The sequence below is a fragment of the Oncorhynchus masou genome, chromosome 29, assembly GCF_036934945.1.
Source record: "Oncorhynchus masou masou isolate Uvic2021 chromosome 29, UVic_Omas_1.1, whole genome shotgun sequence".
NCBI lineage: Eukaryota > Metazoa > Chordata > Actinopteri > Salmoniformes > Salmonidae > Oncorhynchus > Oncorhynchus masou.
Window position 1 is genome coordinate 2,259,299 of NC_088240.1, and position 17,037 is coordinate 2,276,335.

The 17,037-nt window shown below is 56.4% G+C and overlaps 1 protein-coding gene across 1 annotated transcript in view; it reads left to right on the plus strand.

The window, feature by feature from the left end:
* Nucleotides 1–17,037, plus strand: part of LOC135521387 (unconventional myosin-X-like) — a 314,073-nt gene that overhangs the window by 206,713 nt on the left and 90,323 nt on the right. The window contains 1 exon segment of the mRNA XM_064947288.1: nt 16,910–17,016. Within this exon segment, the coding sequence (XP_064803360.1) occupies nt 16,910–17,016 (107 nt within the window).

Genomic DNA, 17,037 nt, shown 5'->3' on the forward strand with positions numbered 1-17,037 from the left:
TTCATGATACACTGCATTGTGGGACCTGTAGTGTGATTCAGAAGTTAGCTCCATGACAGGGAGGTGTGGCTGCTGGCTTCATGATACACTGCATTGTGGGACCTGTAGTGTGATTCAGAAGTTAGCTCCATGACAGGGAGGTGTGGCTGCTGGCTTCATGATACACTGCATTGTGGGACCTGTAGTGTGATTCAGAAGTTAGCTCCATGACAGGGAGGTGTGGCAGCTGGCTTCATGATACACTGCATTGTGGGACCTGTAGTGTGATTCAGAAGTTAGCTCCATGACAGGGAGGTGTGGCTGCTGGCTTCATGATACTGTGAAGTGTGTGATTCCGAAACAGGAAACCAGCTGGGGTAAAGGCCAGGAGCTGAAAGCAGTCAGAAACAGTGTCTCTATATGTGGAGGATCTGACTGACTGGTGGTCTGTCTCTATATGTGGAGGATCTGACTGACTGGTGGTCTGTCTCTATATGTGGAGGATCTGACTGACTGGTGGTCTGTCTCTATATGTGGAGGATCCGACTGACTGGTGGTCTGTCTCTATATGTGGAGGATCTGACTGACTGGTGGTCTGTCTCTATATGTGGAGGATCTGACTGACTGGTGGTCTGTCTCTCTATGTGGAGGATCTGACTGACTGGTGGTCTGTCTCTCTATGTGGAGGATCTGACTGACTGGTGGTCTGTCTCTATATGTGGAGGATCTAACTGACTGGTGGTCTGTCTCTCTATGTGGAGGATCTGACTGACTGGTGGTCTGTCTCTATATGTGGAGGATCTGACTGACTGGGGGTCTGTCTCTATATGTGGAGGATCTAACTGACTGGTGGTCTGTCTCTCTATGTGGAGGATCTGACTGACTGGTGGTCTGTCTCTATATGTGGAGGATCTGACTGACTGGTGGTCTGTCTCTATATGTGGAGGATCTGACTGACTGGTGGTCTGTCTCTATATGTGGAGGATCTGACTGACTGGTGGTCTGTCTCTATATGTGGAGGATCTAACTGACTGGTGGTCTGTCTCTATATGTGGAGGATCTGACTGACTGGTGGTCTGTCTCTATATGTGGAGGATCTGACTGACTGGTGGTCTGTCTCTCTATGTGGAGGATCTGACTGACTGGTGGTCTGTCTCTCTATGTGGAGGATCTGACTGACTGGTGGTCTGTCTCTATATGTGGAGGATCTGACTGACTGGTGGTCTGTCTCTATATGTGGAGGATCTGACTGACTGGAGGATATGTGGAGGATCCGACTGACTGGTGGTCTGTCTCTATATGTGGAGGATCTAACTGACTGGTGGTCTGTCTCTATATGTGGAGGATCTGACTGACTGGTGGTCTGTCTCTATATGTGGAGGATCTGACTGACTGGGGGTCTGTCTCTATATGTGGAGGATCTGACTGACTGGGGTCTGTCTCTCTATGTGGAGGATCCGACTGACTGGTGGTCTGTCTCTATATGTGGAGGATCTAACTGACTGGTGGTCTGTCTCTATATGTGGAGGATCTAACTGACTGGTGGTCTGTCTCTATATGTGGAGGATCCGACTGACTGGTGGTCTGTCTCTCTATGTGGAGGATCTGACTGACTGGTGGTCTGTCTCTATATGTGGAGGATCTGACTGACTGGTGGTCTGTCTCTATATGTGGAGGATCTGACTGACTGGGGGTCTGTCTCTATATGTGGAGGATCCGACTGACTGGGGGTCTGTCTCTATATGTGGAGGATCTAACTGACTGGTGGTCTGTCTCTATATGTGGAGGATCTGACTGACTGGTGGTCTGTCTCTATATGTGGAGGATCTGACTGACTGGTGGTCTGTCTCTATATGTGGAGGATCTAACTGACTGGTGGTCTGTCTCTATATGTGGAGGATCTGACTGACTGGTGGTCTGTCTCTATATGTGGAGGATCTAACTGACTGGTGGTCTGTCTCTCTATGTGGAGGATCTAACTGACTGGTGGTCTGTCTCTCTATGTGGAGGATCTGACTGACTGGTGGTCTGTCTCTATATGTGGAGGATCTAACTGACTGGTGGTCTGTCTCTATATGTGGAGGATCTAACTGACTGGTGGTCTGTCTCTATATGTGGAGGATCTGACTGACTGGGGGTCTGTCTCTATATGTGGAGGATCTGACTGATTGGTGGTCTGTCTCTATATGTGGAGGATCCGACTGACTGGTGGTCTGTCTCTATATGTGGAGGATCTGACTGACTGGTGGTCTGTCTCTATATGTGGAGGATCTGACTGACTGGTGGTCTGTCTCTCTATGTGGAGGATCTGACTGACTGGTGGTCTGTCTCTATATGTGGAGGATCTGACTGACTGGTGGTCTGTCTCTATATGTGGAGGATCTGACTGACTGGTGGTCTGTCTCTATATGTGGAGGATCTGACTGACTGGTGGTCTGTCTCTATATGTGGAGGATCCGACTGACTGGTGGTCTGTCTCTATATGTGGAGGATCTGACTGACTGGTGGTCTGTCTCTATATGTGGAGGATCCGACTGACTGGTGGTCTGTCTCTCTATGTGGAGGATCTGACTGACTGGTGGTCTTGTCTCTATATGTGGAGGATCCGACTGACTGGTGGTCTGTCTCTCTATGTGGAGGATCTGACTGACTGGTGGTCTGTCTCTATATGTGGGTTTTAGTCCTAGTATGTGTGTCATAGAGGAAGAGGGATGAGGGCTGTTGTCTGGGACCCCCAGAGTGATAAATCATCTCTAAGCACGCCTCTCTCAGGCGTTGCAGGGTGATGTGATTAAAGTGTAGAAGGGTCAGGGCGTGACAGTAGAGTGGTGGTGTGTGATTAAAGTGTAGAAGGGTCAGGGCGTGACAGTAGAGTGGTGGTGTGTGGTTAAAGTGTAGAAGGGTCAGGGCGTGACAGTAGAGTGGTGGTGTGTGATTAAAGTGTAGAAGGGTCAGGGCGTGACAGTAGAGTGGTGGTGTGTGATTAAAGTGTAGAAGGATCAGGGCGTGACAGTAGAGTGGTGGTGTGTGGTTAAAGTGTAGAAGGGTCAGGGCGTGACAGTAGAGTGGTGGTGTGTGATTAAAGTGTAGAAGGATCAGGGCGTGACAGTAGAGTGGTGGTGTGTGATTAATGTGTAGAAGGATCAGGGCGTGACAGTAGTGGTGATGTGGTTAAAGTGTAGAGTGGTGGTGTGTGGTTAAAGTGTAGAGTGGTGGTGTGGTTAAAGTGTAGAGTGGTGGTGTGTGGTTAAAGTGTAGAGTGTTGGTGTGGTTAAAGTGTAGAAGGGTCAGGGCGTGACAGTAGAGTGGTGGTGTGTGATTAAAGTGTAGAAGGGTCAGGGCGTGACAGTAGAGGGGTGGTTTGGTTAAAGTGTAGAGTGGTGGTGTGTGATTAAAGTGTAGAAGGATCAGGGTGTGACAGTAGAGCGGTGGTGGTGTGGTTAAAGTGTAGAAGGGTCAGGGCGTGACAGTAGAGTGGTGGTGGTGTGATTAAAGTGTAGAAGGATCAGGGCGTGACAGTAGAGTGGTGGTGTGGTTAAAGTGTAGAAGGGTGGTGTGTGGTTAAAGTGTAGAGTGGTGGTGTGTGATTAAAGTGTAGAAGGATCAGGGCGTGACAGTAGAGTGGTGGTGGTGTGGTTAAAGTGTAGAGTGGTGGTGTGGTTAAAGTGTAGAGTGGTGGTGTGTGATTAAAGTGTAGAAGGGTCAGGGCGTGACAGTAGAGTGGTGGTGTGTGATTAAAGTGTAGAAGGATCAGGGCGTGACAGTAGAGTGGTGGTGTGTGGTTAAAGTGTAGAAGGATCAGGGCGTGACAGTAGAGTGGTGGTGTGTGGTTAAAGTGTAGAAGGGTCAGGGCGTGACAGTAGAGTGGTGGTGTGTGATTAAAGTGTAGAAGGATCAGGGCGTGACAGTAGAGTGGTGGTGTGTGATTAATGTGTAGAAGGATCAGGGCGTGACAGTAGTGGTGATGTGGTTAAAGTGTAGAGTGGTGGTGTGTGGTTAAAGTGTAGAGTGGTGGTGTGGTTAAAGTGTAGAGTGGTGGTGTGTGATTAAAGTGTAGAAGGATCAGGGCGTGACAGTAGAGTGGTGGTGTGTGGTTAAAGTGTAGAAGGGTCAGGGCGTGACAGTAGAGTGGTGGTGTGATTAAAGTGTAGAAGGATCAGGGCGTGACAGTAGAGTGGTGGTGTGGTTAAAGTGTAGAAGGGTCAGGGCGTGACAGTAGAGTGGTGGTGTGATTAAAGTGTAGAAGGATCAGGGCGTGACAGTAGAGTGGTGGTGTGGTTAAAGTGTAGAAGATCAGGGCGTGACAGTAGAGTGGTGGTGTGTGATTAAAGTGTAGAAGGATCAGGGCGTGACAGTAGAGTGGTGGTGTGTGGTTAAAGTGTAGAGTGGTGGTGTGGTTAAAGTGTAGAGTGGTGGTGTGTGGTTAAAGTGTAGAGTGGTGGTGTGGTTAAAGTGTAGAGTGGTGGTGTTTGATTAAAGTGTAGAAGGATCAGGGTGTGACAGTAGAGTGGTGGTGTGTGGTTAAAGTGTAGAGTGGTGGTGTGGTTAAAGTGTAGAGTGTTGGTGTGTGATTAAAGTGTAGAAGGGTCAGGGCGTGACAGTAGAGTGGTGGTGTGTGATTAAAGTGTAGAAGGGTCAGGGCGTGACAGTAGAGGGGTGGTTTGGTTAAAGTGTAGAGTGGTGGTGTGTGATTAAAGTGTAGAAGGATCAGGGTGTGACAGTAGAGTGGTGGTGTGTGGTTAAAGTGTAGAAGGGTGGTGTGTGGTTAAAGTGTAGAGTGGTGGTGTGTGATTAAAGTGTAGAAGGATCAGGGCGTGACAGTAGAGTGGTGGTGGTGTGGTTAAAGTGTAGAGTGGTGGTGTGGTTAAAGTGTAGAGTGGTGGTGTGTGATTAAAGTGTAGAAGGGTCAGGGCGTGACAGTAGAGTGGTGGTGTGGTTAAAGTGTAGAAGGGTCAGGGCGTGACAGTAGAGTGGTGGTGTGGTTAAAGTGTAGAGTGGTGGTGTGGTTAAAGTGTAGAGTGGTGGTGTGTGATTAAAGTGTAGAAGGATCAGGGCGTGACAGTAGAGTGGTGGTGGTGTGGTTAAAGTGTAGAAGGGTCAGGGCGTGACAGTAGAGTGGTGGTGTGGTTAAAGTGTAGAGTGGTGGTGTGGTTAAAGTGTAGAGTGGTGGTGTGTGATTAAAGTGTAGAAGGATCAGGGCGTGACAGTAGAGTGGTGGTGTGTGATTAAAGTGTAGAAGGGTCAGGGCGTGACAGTAGAGTGGTGGTGTGGTTAAAGTGTAGAAGGGTGGTGTGTTCCTGTTGAGTTTATGTTATTTTGACAGTTCAGTTAACAGTAGATCAATTATGTTAAAACACATCTCTCTGAACTGCTCTGTTCACACAGGGACATACTTGGTGTACACACACACACACACGCACACACAGACAAACACACACACACACACACACAAATGCTATATAAAGCTCTGTTGTCATGTAGCCTGTCTGATTGTGTAGCTGTAGAATAGCTACATTGTTCTCCAGTATGTAGGGTTCAGGGGTCAGGGTTAGAACTGGGCTGTACGGCTCCATTCTCCAGTATGTAGGGGTCAGGGGTCAGGGTTATAACAGGGTTGGACAGCTCCGTTCTCCAGTATGTAGGGGTCAGGGGTCAGGGTTAGAATTGGGCTGGACAGCTCCGTTCTCCAGTATGTAGGGTTCAGGGGTCAGGGTTAGAATTGGGCTGGACAGCTCCGTTCTCCAGTATGTAGGGGTCAGGGGTCAGGGTTAGAACAGGGCTGGACAGCTCCGTTCTCCAGTATGTAAAGGTCAGGGTTATAACAGGGTTGGACAGCTCCGTTCTCCCGTATCTAGGGGTCAGGGGTCAGGGTTAGAACAGGGCTGGACAGCTACGTTCTCCAGTATGTAGAGGTCAGGGGTCAGGGTTATAACAGGGCTGGACGGCTCCGTTCTCCATTCTCCATTGTGTAGTGTAGGGGTCAGGGGTCAGGGTTATAACAGGGCTGGACAGCTCCGTTCTCCAGTATGTAGGGGTCAGGGGTCAGGGTGGGCTGGACAGGGTTCCAGTATGTAGGGGTCAGGGGGTTGGACAGCTCCGTTCTCCAGTATGTAGGGGTCAGGGGTCAGGGTTAGAACAGGGCTGGACAGCTCCTTTCTCCAGTATGTAGGGGTCAGGGGTCAGGGTTAGAACAGGGCTGGACAGCTCCGTTCTCCAGTATGTAGGGGTCAGGGGTCAGGGTTAGAACTGGGCTGGACGTCAGGGTTTCCTTTCTCCAGTATGTAGGGGTCAGGGGTCAGGGTTAGAACAGGGCTGGACGGCTCCGTTCTCCAGTATGTAGGGTTCAGGGGTCAGGGTTATAACAGGGCTGGATGGTTCCGTTCTCCAGTATGTAGGGGTCAGGGGTCAGGGTTAGAACAGGGCTGGACAGCTCCGTTCTCCAGTATGTAGGGGTCAGGGGTCAGGGTTATAACAGGGCTGGATGGCTCCGTTCTCCCAGTATGTAGGGGTCAGGGGTCAGGGTTAGAACGGGGCTGGACAGGGCTCCGTTCTCCAGTATGTAGAGGTCAGGGGTCAGGGTTATAACAGGGCTGGAGGGGTCAGGGTCAGGGGTCAGGGAACAGGGCTGGACGGCTCCGTTCTCCAGTATGTAGGGTCAGGGGTCAGGGTTATAACAGGGCTGGACAGGGGTCTCCAGTTCTCCAGTATGTAGGGGTCAGGGGTCAGTCAGGGTTAGAACGGTTCCGTTCTCCAGTATGTAGGGGCAGGGGTTGACAGGGCTGGACGGTTCCGTTCTCCAGTATGTAGGGGTCAGGGGTCAGGGTTATAACAGGGCTGGATGGTTCCGTTCTCCAGTATGTAGGGGTCAGGGGTCAGGGTTATAACAGGGCTGGACAGCTCCGTTCTCCAGTATGTAGGGGTCAGGGGTCAGGGTTAGAACAGGGCTGGACAGCTCCGTTCTCCATGTGTAGGTGTCAGGGGTCAGGGTTATTGGGCTTGACAGCTCCGTTCTAACAGGGCTGGACGGTCTCCATGTTTCAGTATGTTCTCCAGTATGTAGTGGTCAGGGGTCAGGGGTTTCAGTATGTAGGGGTCAGGGGTCAGGGTTATAACAGGGCTGGACAGCTCCGTTCTCCAGTATGTAGGGGTCAGGGGTCAGGGTTAGAACAGGGCTGGACGGCTCCGTTCTCCAGTATGTAGGGGTCAGGGGTCAGGGTTAGAACATGGCTGGACGACTCCGTTCTCCAGTATGTAGGGGTCAGGGGTCAGGGTTATAACAGGGCTGGACAGCTCCGTTCTCCAGTATGTAGGGGTCAGGGTTATAACAGGGCTGGACGGCTCCGTTCTCCAGTATGTAGGGGTCAGGGGTCAGGGTTAGTACAGGGCTGGATGGCTCTGTTCTCCCGTATGTATGTGTCAGGGATTAGAAGAGGGCTGCCCCAGGTGGTGAAGGTAGGAAACAACACCTCCACTCCCCTGATCCTCAACACTGGGGCCCCACAAGGGTGCGTGCTCAGCCCCCTCCTGTACTCCCTGTTCACCCATCACTGGGTGGCCATGCAGACGTCACAACAGTAGTAGACTTGATTACCAACAGTGACGAGACAGCCTACAGGGAGGAGTCGAGAGCCCTCGGAGTGTGGTGTCAGGAAAATAACCTCACACTCAACGTCAACCAACAAAAGAGATGATTGTGGACCTCAGGAAACAGCAGAGGGAGCACCCCCCTATCCACATCGAAGGGACAGCAGTGGAGAAGGTGGTACGTTGCTTGGCGTACACATCACAGACAAACTGAAATGGATCATCCATTCAGACAGTGTGGTGAAGAATGCACAACAGTGCATCAGGAGGCTGAAGAAATGAGGCGTGTCACCTAAAACCCTCACAAACTTTTACAGATGCACAATTGAGAGCATCCTGTCGGGCTGTATCGCCGCCTGGTACGGCAACTGCACCGCCCACAACCGTAAAGCTCTCCAGAGGGTAGTGAGGTCTGCCCAGCGCATCACCGGGAGCAAACTACCTGCCCTCCAGAACACCTGCAGCACCCGATGTCACAGGAAGGCCAAAAAGATCATCAAGGACAACAACCACCCGAGCCACTGCCTGTTCAACCCGCTACCATCCAGAAGGCGAGGTCAGTACAGGTGCATCAAAGCAGGGACCGAGAGACTGAAAAACAGCTTCTATCTCAAGGCCATTAAACTGTTAAACAGCCATCACTCGCACAGAGAGGCTGCTGCCAACATACAAACCTGAAATCACTGGCCACTTTAATAAATTGATCACTAGTCACTTTAATAATGTTTACATATCTTCCATTACTCATCTCATATCTATATACTGTATTCTATACTATTCTACTGTATCTTGGTCTATGCATTACTCATCTCATATGTATATACTATATTCTACTGTATCTCAGTCTATGTATATACTGTATTCTATACTATTCTACTGTATCTTAGTCTATGCATTACTCATCTCATATGTATATACTGTATTCTATACTATCCTACTGTATCTTAGTCTATGCATTACTCATCTCATATGTATATACTGTATTCTATACTATCCTACTGTATCTTAGTCTATGTATTACTCATCTCATATGTATATACTGTATTCTATATATCCTACTGTATCTTAGTCTATGCATTACTCATCTCATATGTATATACTGTATTCTATACTATCCTACTGTATCTTAGTCTATGCATTACTCATCTCATATGTATATACTGTATTCTATACTATACTACTGTATCTTAGTCTATGTATTACTATCAAAAAGCATAATTCAAAAACAGCGTACGGTTAAATACTATCCTACTGTCAAAAAGGTGACAAATTATTAGTATTTTGCATATCACTCAGCCCGAGGATATGACATATACACTGTATTTTATACTAAATCTACTATAGGCATCTTAGGTTTAAATACTTAAATCTCAAATGTGATTACTGTTATATAAAGGAACTATTACTTAGTCCTATAGATGTACTCATATTATTAATGAGAGCAAAACAAGCATAATTCAAAAACAGTGCCCTACGGTTAAATCCCCTCCAGTCTCCTTGCCTCTCTCTGCCTAGGTGCCCAAATTATATATCTGATATTTCCCCATATCTCTCTGCCTAGCAGATACCTTGACTCTCCCTCCCCTCCTGTCTCCCTGTCTTAAACTAAATGTATTTATAGGCACTCCCCTCCAGTCTCCCTGTGTCTGCCTAGCAAATTCCTTCAAATGTGATTCCTGTCTCCCTGCCTCTCTCTGGTTAGTCTAGTCCCTCCCTCCCTCAGATGTCCCTTAGTTCTCTCCTTCCTTAATGCAGAGCAAGGACCTAGGGGTGTCCCTCCTGCCTATCTCTGCCTAGCAGTGCCCTCCTCCCTCTCCCTCCCCTCCTGTCTCCCTGCCTCTCTCTGCCTAGCAGTGCCCTCCTCCCTCTCCCTCCCTCTCCTGTCTCCCTGCCTCTCTCTGCCTAGCAGTGCCCTCCTCCCTCTCCCTCCTCCCCCTCCTGTCTCCCTGCCTCTCTCTGCCTAGCAGTGCCCTCCTCCCTCTCCCTCCCCCTCCTGTCTCCCTGCCTCTCTGCCTAGCAGTGCCCTCCTCCCTCTCCCTTCCCCTCTGTGTCTCTCTCCCTGCCTCTCTCTGCCTAGCAGTGCCCTCCTCCCTCTCCCTCCCCTCCTGTCTCCCTGCCTCTCTCTGCCTAGCAGTGCCCTCCTCCCTCTCCCTCCCCTCCAGTCTCCCTGCCCTCTCTGCCTAGCAGTGCCCTCCTCCCCTCCCTCTAAATGTCTCCCTGTCTCTCCTGTGCAGTGTCTCTCTCCCTGCCTAAAGTCTCTCTCTGCCTAGCAGTGCCCCCTCCTCCCTCTCCCTCCCCTCCTGTCTCCCTGCCTCTCTCTGCCTAGCAGTGCCCTCCCCTCCCTCTCCCTCCCCCTCCAGTCTCCCTGCCTCTCTCTGCCTAGCAGTGCCCTCCTCCCTCTCCCCCTCCCCTCCTGTCTCCCTGCCTCTCTCTGCCTAGCAGTGCCCTCCTCCCTCTCCCTCCCCTCCTGTCTCCCTGCCTCTCTCTGCCTAGCAGTGCCCTCCTCCCTCTCCCTCCCCTCCTGTCTCCCTGCCTCTCTCTGCCTAGCAGTGCCCTCCTCCCTCTCCCTCCCCTCCTGTCTCCCTGCCTCTCTCTGCCTAGCAGTGCCCTCCTCCCTCTCCCTCCCCTCCTGTCTCCCTGCCTCTCTCTGCCTAGCAGTGCCCTCCTCCCTCTCCCCTCCCCCTCCAGTCTCCCTGCCTCTCTCTGCCTAGCAGTGCCCTCCTCCCTCTCCCTCCCCTCCAGTCTCCCTGCCTCTCTCTGCCTAGCAGTGCCCTCCCTCCCAGTCTCCCTCCCTCTGCCTAGCAGTGTCCCCTCCTGTCTCCCTGCCTCTCTCTGCCTAGCAGTGCCCTCCTCCCTCTCCCTCCCCTCCTGTCTCCCTGCCTCTCTCTGCCTAGCAGTGCCCTCCTCCCTCTCCCTCCCCTCCTGTCTCCCTGCCTCTCTCTGCCTAGCAGTGCCCTCCTCCCTCTCCCTCCCCTCCCTCCTGTCTCCCTGCCTCTCTCTGCCTAGCAGTGCCCTCCTCCCTCCCCTCCCTCCCCTCCTGTCTCCCTGCCTCTCTCTGCCTAGCAGTGCCCTCCTCCCTCTCCCTCCCCTCCTGTCTCCCCCCTGCCTCTCTCTGCCTAGCAGTGCCCTCCTCCCTCTCCCTCTCCCTCCCCTCCTGTCTCCCTGCCTCTCTCTGCCTAGCAGTGCCCTCCTCCCTCTCCCTCTCCCTCCTGTCTCCCTGCCTCTCTCTGCCTAGCAGTGCCCTCCTCCCTCTCCCTCCCCCCTCCTGTCTCCTGCCTCTCTCTGCCTCTCTGCCTAGCAGTGCCCTCCCCTCCCTTCCCCCTCTCCCTCTCCCTCCAGTCTCCCTGCCTCTCTCTGCCTAGCAGTGCCCTCCTCCCTCTCCCTCCCCTCCTGTCTCCCTGCCTCTCTCTGCCTAGCAGTGCCCTCCTCCCTCTCCCTCCCCTCCAGTCTCCCTGCCTCTCTCTGCCTAGCAGTGCCCTCCTCCCTCTCCCTCCCCTCCTGTCTCCCTGCCTCTCTCTGCCTAGCAGTGCCCTCCTCCCTCTCCCTCCCCTCCTGTCTCCTGCCTCTCTCTGCCTAGCAGTGCCCCTCCTCCCTCCCCTCCCCTCCAGTCTCCCTGCCTCTCTCTGCCTAGCAGTGCCCTCCTCCCTCTCCCTCCCCTCCTGTCTCCCTGCCTCTCTCTGCCTAGCAGTGCCCTCCCTCCCTCTCCCTCCCCTCCTGTCTCCCTGCTCTCTCTGCCTAGCAGTGCCCTCCTCCCTCTCCCTCCCCTCCAGTCTCCCTGCCTCTCTCTGCCTAGCAGTGCCCTCCTCCCTCTCCCTCCCCCCTCCTGTCTCCCTGCCTCTCTCTGCCTAGCAGTGCCCTCCTCCCTCTCCCTCCCTCCTCTCCCTGCCTCCTCTGCCTAGCAGTGCCCTCCTCCCTCTCCCTCCCCTCCAGTCTCCCTGCCTCTGCCTAGCAGTGCCCTCCTCCCTCTCCCTCCCCTCCTGTCTCCCTGCCTCTCTCTGCCTAGCAGTGCCCTCCTCCCTCTCCCTCCCCTCCAGTCTCCCTGCCTCTCTCTGCCTAGCAGTGCCCTCCTCCCTCTCCCCCCCTCCTGTCTCCCTGCCTCTCTCTGCCTAGCAGTGCCCCCTCCTCCCTCCCCTCCCTCCCCCCTCCAGTCTCCCTCCCTCCCCCTCTCCCTGCCTCTCTGCCTAGCAGTGCCCTCCTCCCTCTCCCTCCCTCCAGTCTCCCTGCCTCTCTCTGCCTAGCAGTGCCCTCCTCCCTCTCCCTCCCCTCCTGTCTCCCTGCCTCTCTCTGCCTAGCAGTGCCCTCCTCCCTCTCCCTCCCCTCCAGTCTCCCTGCCTCTCTCTGCCTAGCAGTGCCCTCCTCCCTCTCCCTCCCCTCCTGTCTCCCTGCCTCTCTCTGCCTAGCAGTGCCCTCCCCTCCCTCTCCCTCCCTCCAGTCTCCCTGCCTCTCTCTCTGCCTAGCAGTGCCCTCCTCCCTCTCCCTCCCCTCCTGTCTCCCTGCCTCTCTCTGCCTAGCAGTGCCCTCCCTCCCTCTCCCTCCCCTCCTGTCTCCCTGCCTCTCTCTGCCTAGCAGTGCCCTCCTCCCTCTCCCTCCCCTCCAGTCTCCCTGCCTCTCTCTGCCTAGCAGTGCCTCTCTCCCTCCCTCTCTCCCTGCCCCCTCCAGTGTCTCCCTCCAGTCTCCTGCCTCTCTGCCTAGCAGTGCCCTCCTCCCTCTCCCTCCCCTCCTGTCTCCCTGCCTCTCTCTGCCTAGCAGTGCCCTCCTCCCTCTCCCTCCCCTCCAGTCTCCCTGCCTCTCTCTGCCTAGCAGTGCCCTCCTCCCTCTCCCTCCCCTCCTGTCTCCCTGCCTCTCTCTGCCTAGCAGTGCCCTCCTCCCTCTCCCTCCCCTCCTGTCTCCCTGCCTCTCTCTGCCTAGCAGTGCCCTCCTCCCTCTCCCTCCCCTCCAGTCTCCCTGCCTCTCTCTGCCTAGCAGTGCCCTCCTCCCTCTCCCTCCCCTCCTGTCTCCCTGCCTCTCTCTGCCTAGCAGTGCCCTCCCTCCCTCTCCCTCCCCTCCAGTCTCCTGCCTCTCTCTGCCTAGCAGTGCCCTCCTCCCTCTCCCTCCTCCTGTCTCCCTGTCTCCCCTCTCTCTGCCTAGCAGTGCCCTCCTCCCTCTCCCTCCCCTCCAGTCTCCCTGCCTCTCTCTGCCTAGCAGTGCCCTCCTCCCTCTCCCTCCCCTCCTGTCTCCCTCCCCTAGCAGTGCCCTCTCCCTCTGCCTCCAGTCTCCCTGCCTCTCTCTGCCTAGCAGTGCCCTCCTCCCTCTCCCTCCCCTCCTGTCTCCCTGCCTCTCTCTGCCTAGCAGTGCCCTCCTCCCTCTCCCTCCCCTCCTGTCTCCCTGCCTCTCTCTGCCTAGCAGTGCCCTCCTCCCTCTCCCTCCCCTCCTGTCTCCCTGCCTCTCTCTGCCTAGCAGTGCCCTCCTCCCTCTCCCTTCCCCTCCAGTCTCCCTGTCTCCCTGCCTCTCCTCCCTCTCCCCCCCTCTTCTCCCTGTCTCTCTCTGCCTAGCAGTGCCCTCCTCCCTCTCCCCTTCTCCCTGTCTCTCTCTGCCCAGTGCCCTCCCCCTCTGTCTCTCTCTGCCTAGCAGTGCCCTCCCCTCTGTCTCTCTCTGCCTAGCAGTGCCCTCCCCTCTGTCTCTCTCTGCCTAGCAGTGCCCTCCCCTCTGTCTCTCTCTGCCTAGCAGTGCCCTCCTCCCTCTCCCTCCCCTCCTGTCTCCCTGTCTCTCTCTGCCTAGCTCTCCTGTCTCCCTGCCTCTCTCTGCCTAGCAGTGCCCTCCTCCCTCTCCCTCCCCTCCAGTCTCCCTGCCTCTCTCTGCCTAGCAGTGCCCTCCTCCCTCTCCCTCCCCTCCTGTCTCCCTGCCTCTCTCTGCCTAGCAGTGCCCTCCTCCCTCTCCCTCCCTCCAGTCTCCCTGCCTCTCTCTGCCTAGCAGTGCCCTCCTCCCTCTCCCTCCCCCTCCTGTCTCCCTGCCTCTCTCTGCCTAGCAGTGCCCTCCTCCTCTCCCTCCCCTCCTCTCTCCCTGCCCTCTCTGCCCAGTCTCCTCCCTCTCCCTCTCCCTCCTGTCTCCCTGCCTCTCTCTGCCTAGCAGTGCCCTCCTCCCTCTCCCTCCCCTCCAGTCTCCCTGCCTCTCTCTGCCTAGCAGTGCCCTCCTCCCTCTCCCTCCCCTCCAGTCTCCCTGCCTCTCTCTGCCTAGCAGTGCCCTCCTCCCTCTCCCTTCCCCTCTGTGTCTCTCTCCCTGCCCTCTCTGCCTAGCAGTGCCCTCCTCCCTCCTCCCCTCTCCCTCCCCTCCAGTCTCCTGCCTCTCTCTGCCTAGCAGTGCCCTCCTCCCTCTCCCTTCCCCTCTGTGTCTCTCCCTGCCTCTCTCTGCCTAGCAGTGCCCTCCTCCCTCTCCCTCCCCTCCAGTCTCCCTCCCTCTCTGCCTGTGCCCTCCCTCCCTCTCCCTCCCCCTCTCTCCCTGCCTCTCTCTGCCTAGCAGTGCCCTCCTCCCTCTCCCTCCCCTCCAGTCTCCTGCCTCTCTCTGCCTAGCAGTGCCCTCCTCCCTCTCCCTTCCCCCTGTGTCTCCTGCCTCTCTCTGCCTAGCAGTGCCCTCCTCCCTCTCCCTTCCCCTGTGTCTCTCTCCCTGCCTCTCTCTGCCTAGCAGTGCCCTCCTCCCTCTCCCTTCCCCTCCAGTCTCCCTGTCTCTCTCTGCCCCCTCCCTGTCTCTCTCTGCCTAGCAGTGCCCCCCCTCCTCTTCTCCCTGTCTCTCTCTGCCTAGCAGTGCCCCCTCCCTCCCTCTCTCTCCCCTCAGTGTCTCCCCCTGTCTCTCTCTGCCTAGCAGTGCCCTCCCCTCTGTCTCTCTCTGCCTAGCAGTGCCCTCCCCTCTGTCTCTCTCTGCCTAGCAGTGCCCTCCTCCCTCTCCCTCCCCTCCTGTCTCCCTGCCTCTCTCTGCCTAGCAGTGCCCTCCTCCCTCTCCCTCCCCTCCTGTCTCCCTGCCTCTCTCTGCCTAGCAGTGCCCTCCTCCCTCTCCCTCCCCTCCAGTCTCCCTGCCTCTCTCTGCCTAGCAGTGCCCTCCTCCCTCTCCCTCCCCTCCTGTCTCCCTGCCTCTCTCTGCCTAGCAGTGCCCTCCTCCCTCTCCCTCCCCTCCAGTCTCCCTGCCTCTCTCTGCCTAGCAGTGCCCTCCTCCCTCTCCCTCCCCTCCTGTCTCCCTGCCTCTCTCTGCCTAGCAGTGCCCTCCTCCCTCTCCCTTCCCCTCCAGTCTCCCTGCCTCTCTCTGCCTAGCAGTGCCCTCCTCCCTCTCCCTTCCCCTCCTGTCTCCCTGCCTCTCTCTGCCTAGCAGTGCCCTCCTCCCTCTCCCTCCCCTCCTGTCTCCCTGCCTCTCTCTGCCTAGCAGTGCCCTCCTCCCTCTCCCTCCCCTCCTGTCTCCCTGCCTCTCTCTGCCTAGCAGTGCCCTCCTCCCTCTCCCTCCCCTCCAGTCTCCCTGCCTCTCTCTGCCTAGCAGTGCCCTCCTCCCTCTCCCTTCCCCTCCTGTCTCCCTGCCTCTCTCTGCCTAGCAGTGCCCTCCTCCCTCTCCCTTCCCCTCTGTGTCTCTCTCCCTGCCTCTCTCTGCCTAGCAGTGCCCTCCTCCCTCTCCCTCCCCTCCAGTCTCCCTGCCTCTCTCTGCCTAGCAGTGCCCTCCTCCCTCTCCCTCCCCTCCAGTCTCCCTGCCTCTCTCTGCCTAGCAGTGCCCTCCTCCCTCTCCCTCCCCTCCTGTCTCCCTGCCTCTCTCTGCCTAGCAGTGCCCTCCTCCCTCTCCCTCCCCTCCTGTCTCCCTGCCTCTCTCTGCCTAGCAGTGCCCTCCTCCCTCTCCCTCCCCTCCAGTCTCCCTGCCTCTCTCTGCCTAGCAGTGCCCTCCTCCCTCTCCCTCCCCTCCTGTCTCCCTGCCTCTCTCTGCCTAGCAGTGCCCTCCTCCCTCTCCCTCCCCTCCTGTCTCCCTGCCTCTCTCTGCCTAGCAGTGCCCTCCTCCCTCTCCCTCCCCTCCTGTCTCCCTGCCCTCTCTGCCTAGCAGTGCCCTCCTCCCTCTCCCCTCCCCTCCAGTCTCCCTGCCTCTCTCTGCCTAGCAGTGCCCTCCTCCCTCTCCCTCTCCCCCTGTCTCCCTGCCTCTCTCTGCCTAGCAGTGCCCTCCTCCCTCCCTCCCTCCAGTCCCTCCTGCCTAGCAGTGTCTGTCTCCCTGCCTCTCTCTGCCTAGCAGTGCCCCCTCCCTCCCTCTCCCTCCCCTCCAGTCTCCCTGCCTCTCTCTGCCTAGCAGTGCCCTCCTCCCTCTCCCTCCCCTCCAGTCTCCCTGCCTCTCTCTGCCTAGCAGTGCCCTCCTCCCTCTCCCTCCCCTCCTGTCTCCCTGCCTCTCTCTGCCTAGCAGTGCCCTCCTCCCTCTCCCTCCCTCCAGTCTCCCTGCCTCTCTCTGCCTAGCAGTGCCCTCCTCCCTCTCCCTCCCCTCCTGTCTCCCTGCCTCTCTCTGCCTAGCAGTGCCCTCCTCCCTCTCCCTCCCCTCCAGTCTCCTTGCCTCTCTCTGCCTAGCAGTGCCCTCCTCCCTCTCCCTCCCCTCCAGTCTCCCTGTCTCTCTCTGCCTAGCAGTGCCCTCCTCCCTCTCCCTCCCCTCCTGTCTCCCTGCCTCTCTCTGCCGAGCAGTGCCCTCCTCCCTCTCCCTTCCCCTCCAGTCTCCCTGTCTCTCTCTGCCTAGCAGTGCCCCCCCCTCTTCTCCCTGTCTCTCTCTGCCTAGCAGTGCCCTCCCCCTCCCCTCTTCTCCCTGTCTCTCTCTGCCTAGCAGTGCCCTCCCCTCTGTCTCTCTCTGCCTAGCAGTGCCCTCCCCTCTGTCTCTCTCTGCCTAGCAGTGCCCTCCCCTCTATGTGTCTCTCCCTGCCTCTCTCTGCCTAGCAGTGCCCTCCCCTCTGTCTCTCCCCTCCCCTCTTCTCTGGCTCTCCTCCCTTCTAGTCTCTCTCTCTCTCTCTCTCCCTGGTCACCTCAGTAGCAGCCAGAGAGAGAGAGCAACAGAAGGGAAACACAGATAGACAGAATGGCCGCTCGCTGTGGGACTAACAACACAACACCATGACTCTCTGCAGCAGCACAGTAGCAGTCTTCAGCTGGGCTCTCTGCAGTCAGGGAGAGTGTCAGGAACAGTAGTAACTAGCTATAGCTCTGCTCTGTGACAAACATCAGGGCCTACAGCAACCCACCTTGGACCTTATCAAGAGGAACTAACCTCCACCACCCCCCTCTCTCTGCCCCCCCGACTGTGCCGTGTGGGCCGTGCGGTGTGGGCCTAACCTCCATCCCTCTCTCTGACTGGACGGGCCATGTGTCATGTCCTGCAGGTGTTCCTGAAGGAAGAGCTGGAACACCGGCTGGAGAAGGAGAGGGAAGAGGTGCGGAGACAGGCGGGCATGGTGATCCGGGCGCACATACTCAGCTATGTGGCAAGGTGAGTACTGGAGCTGGGCCT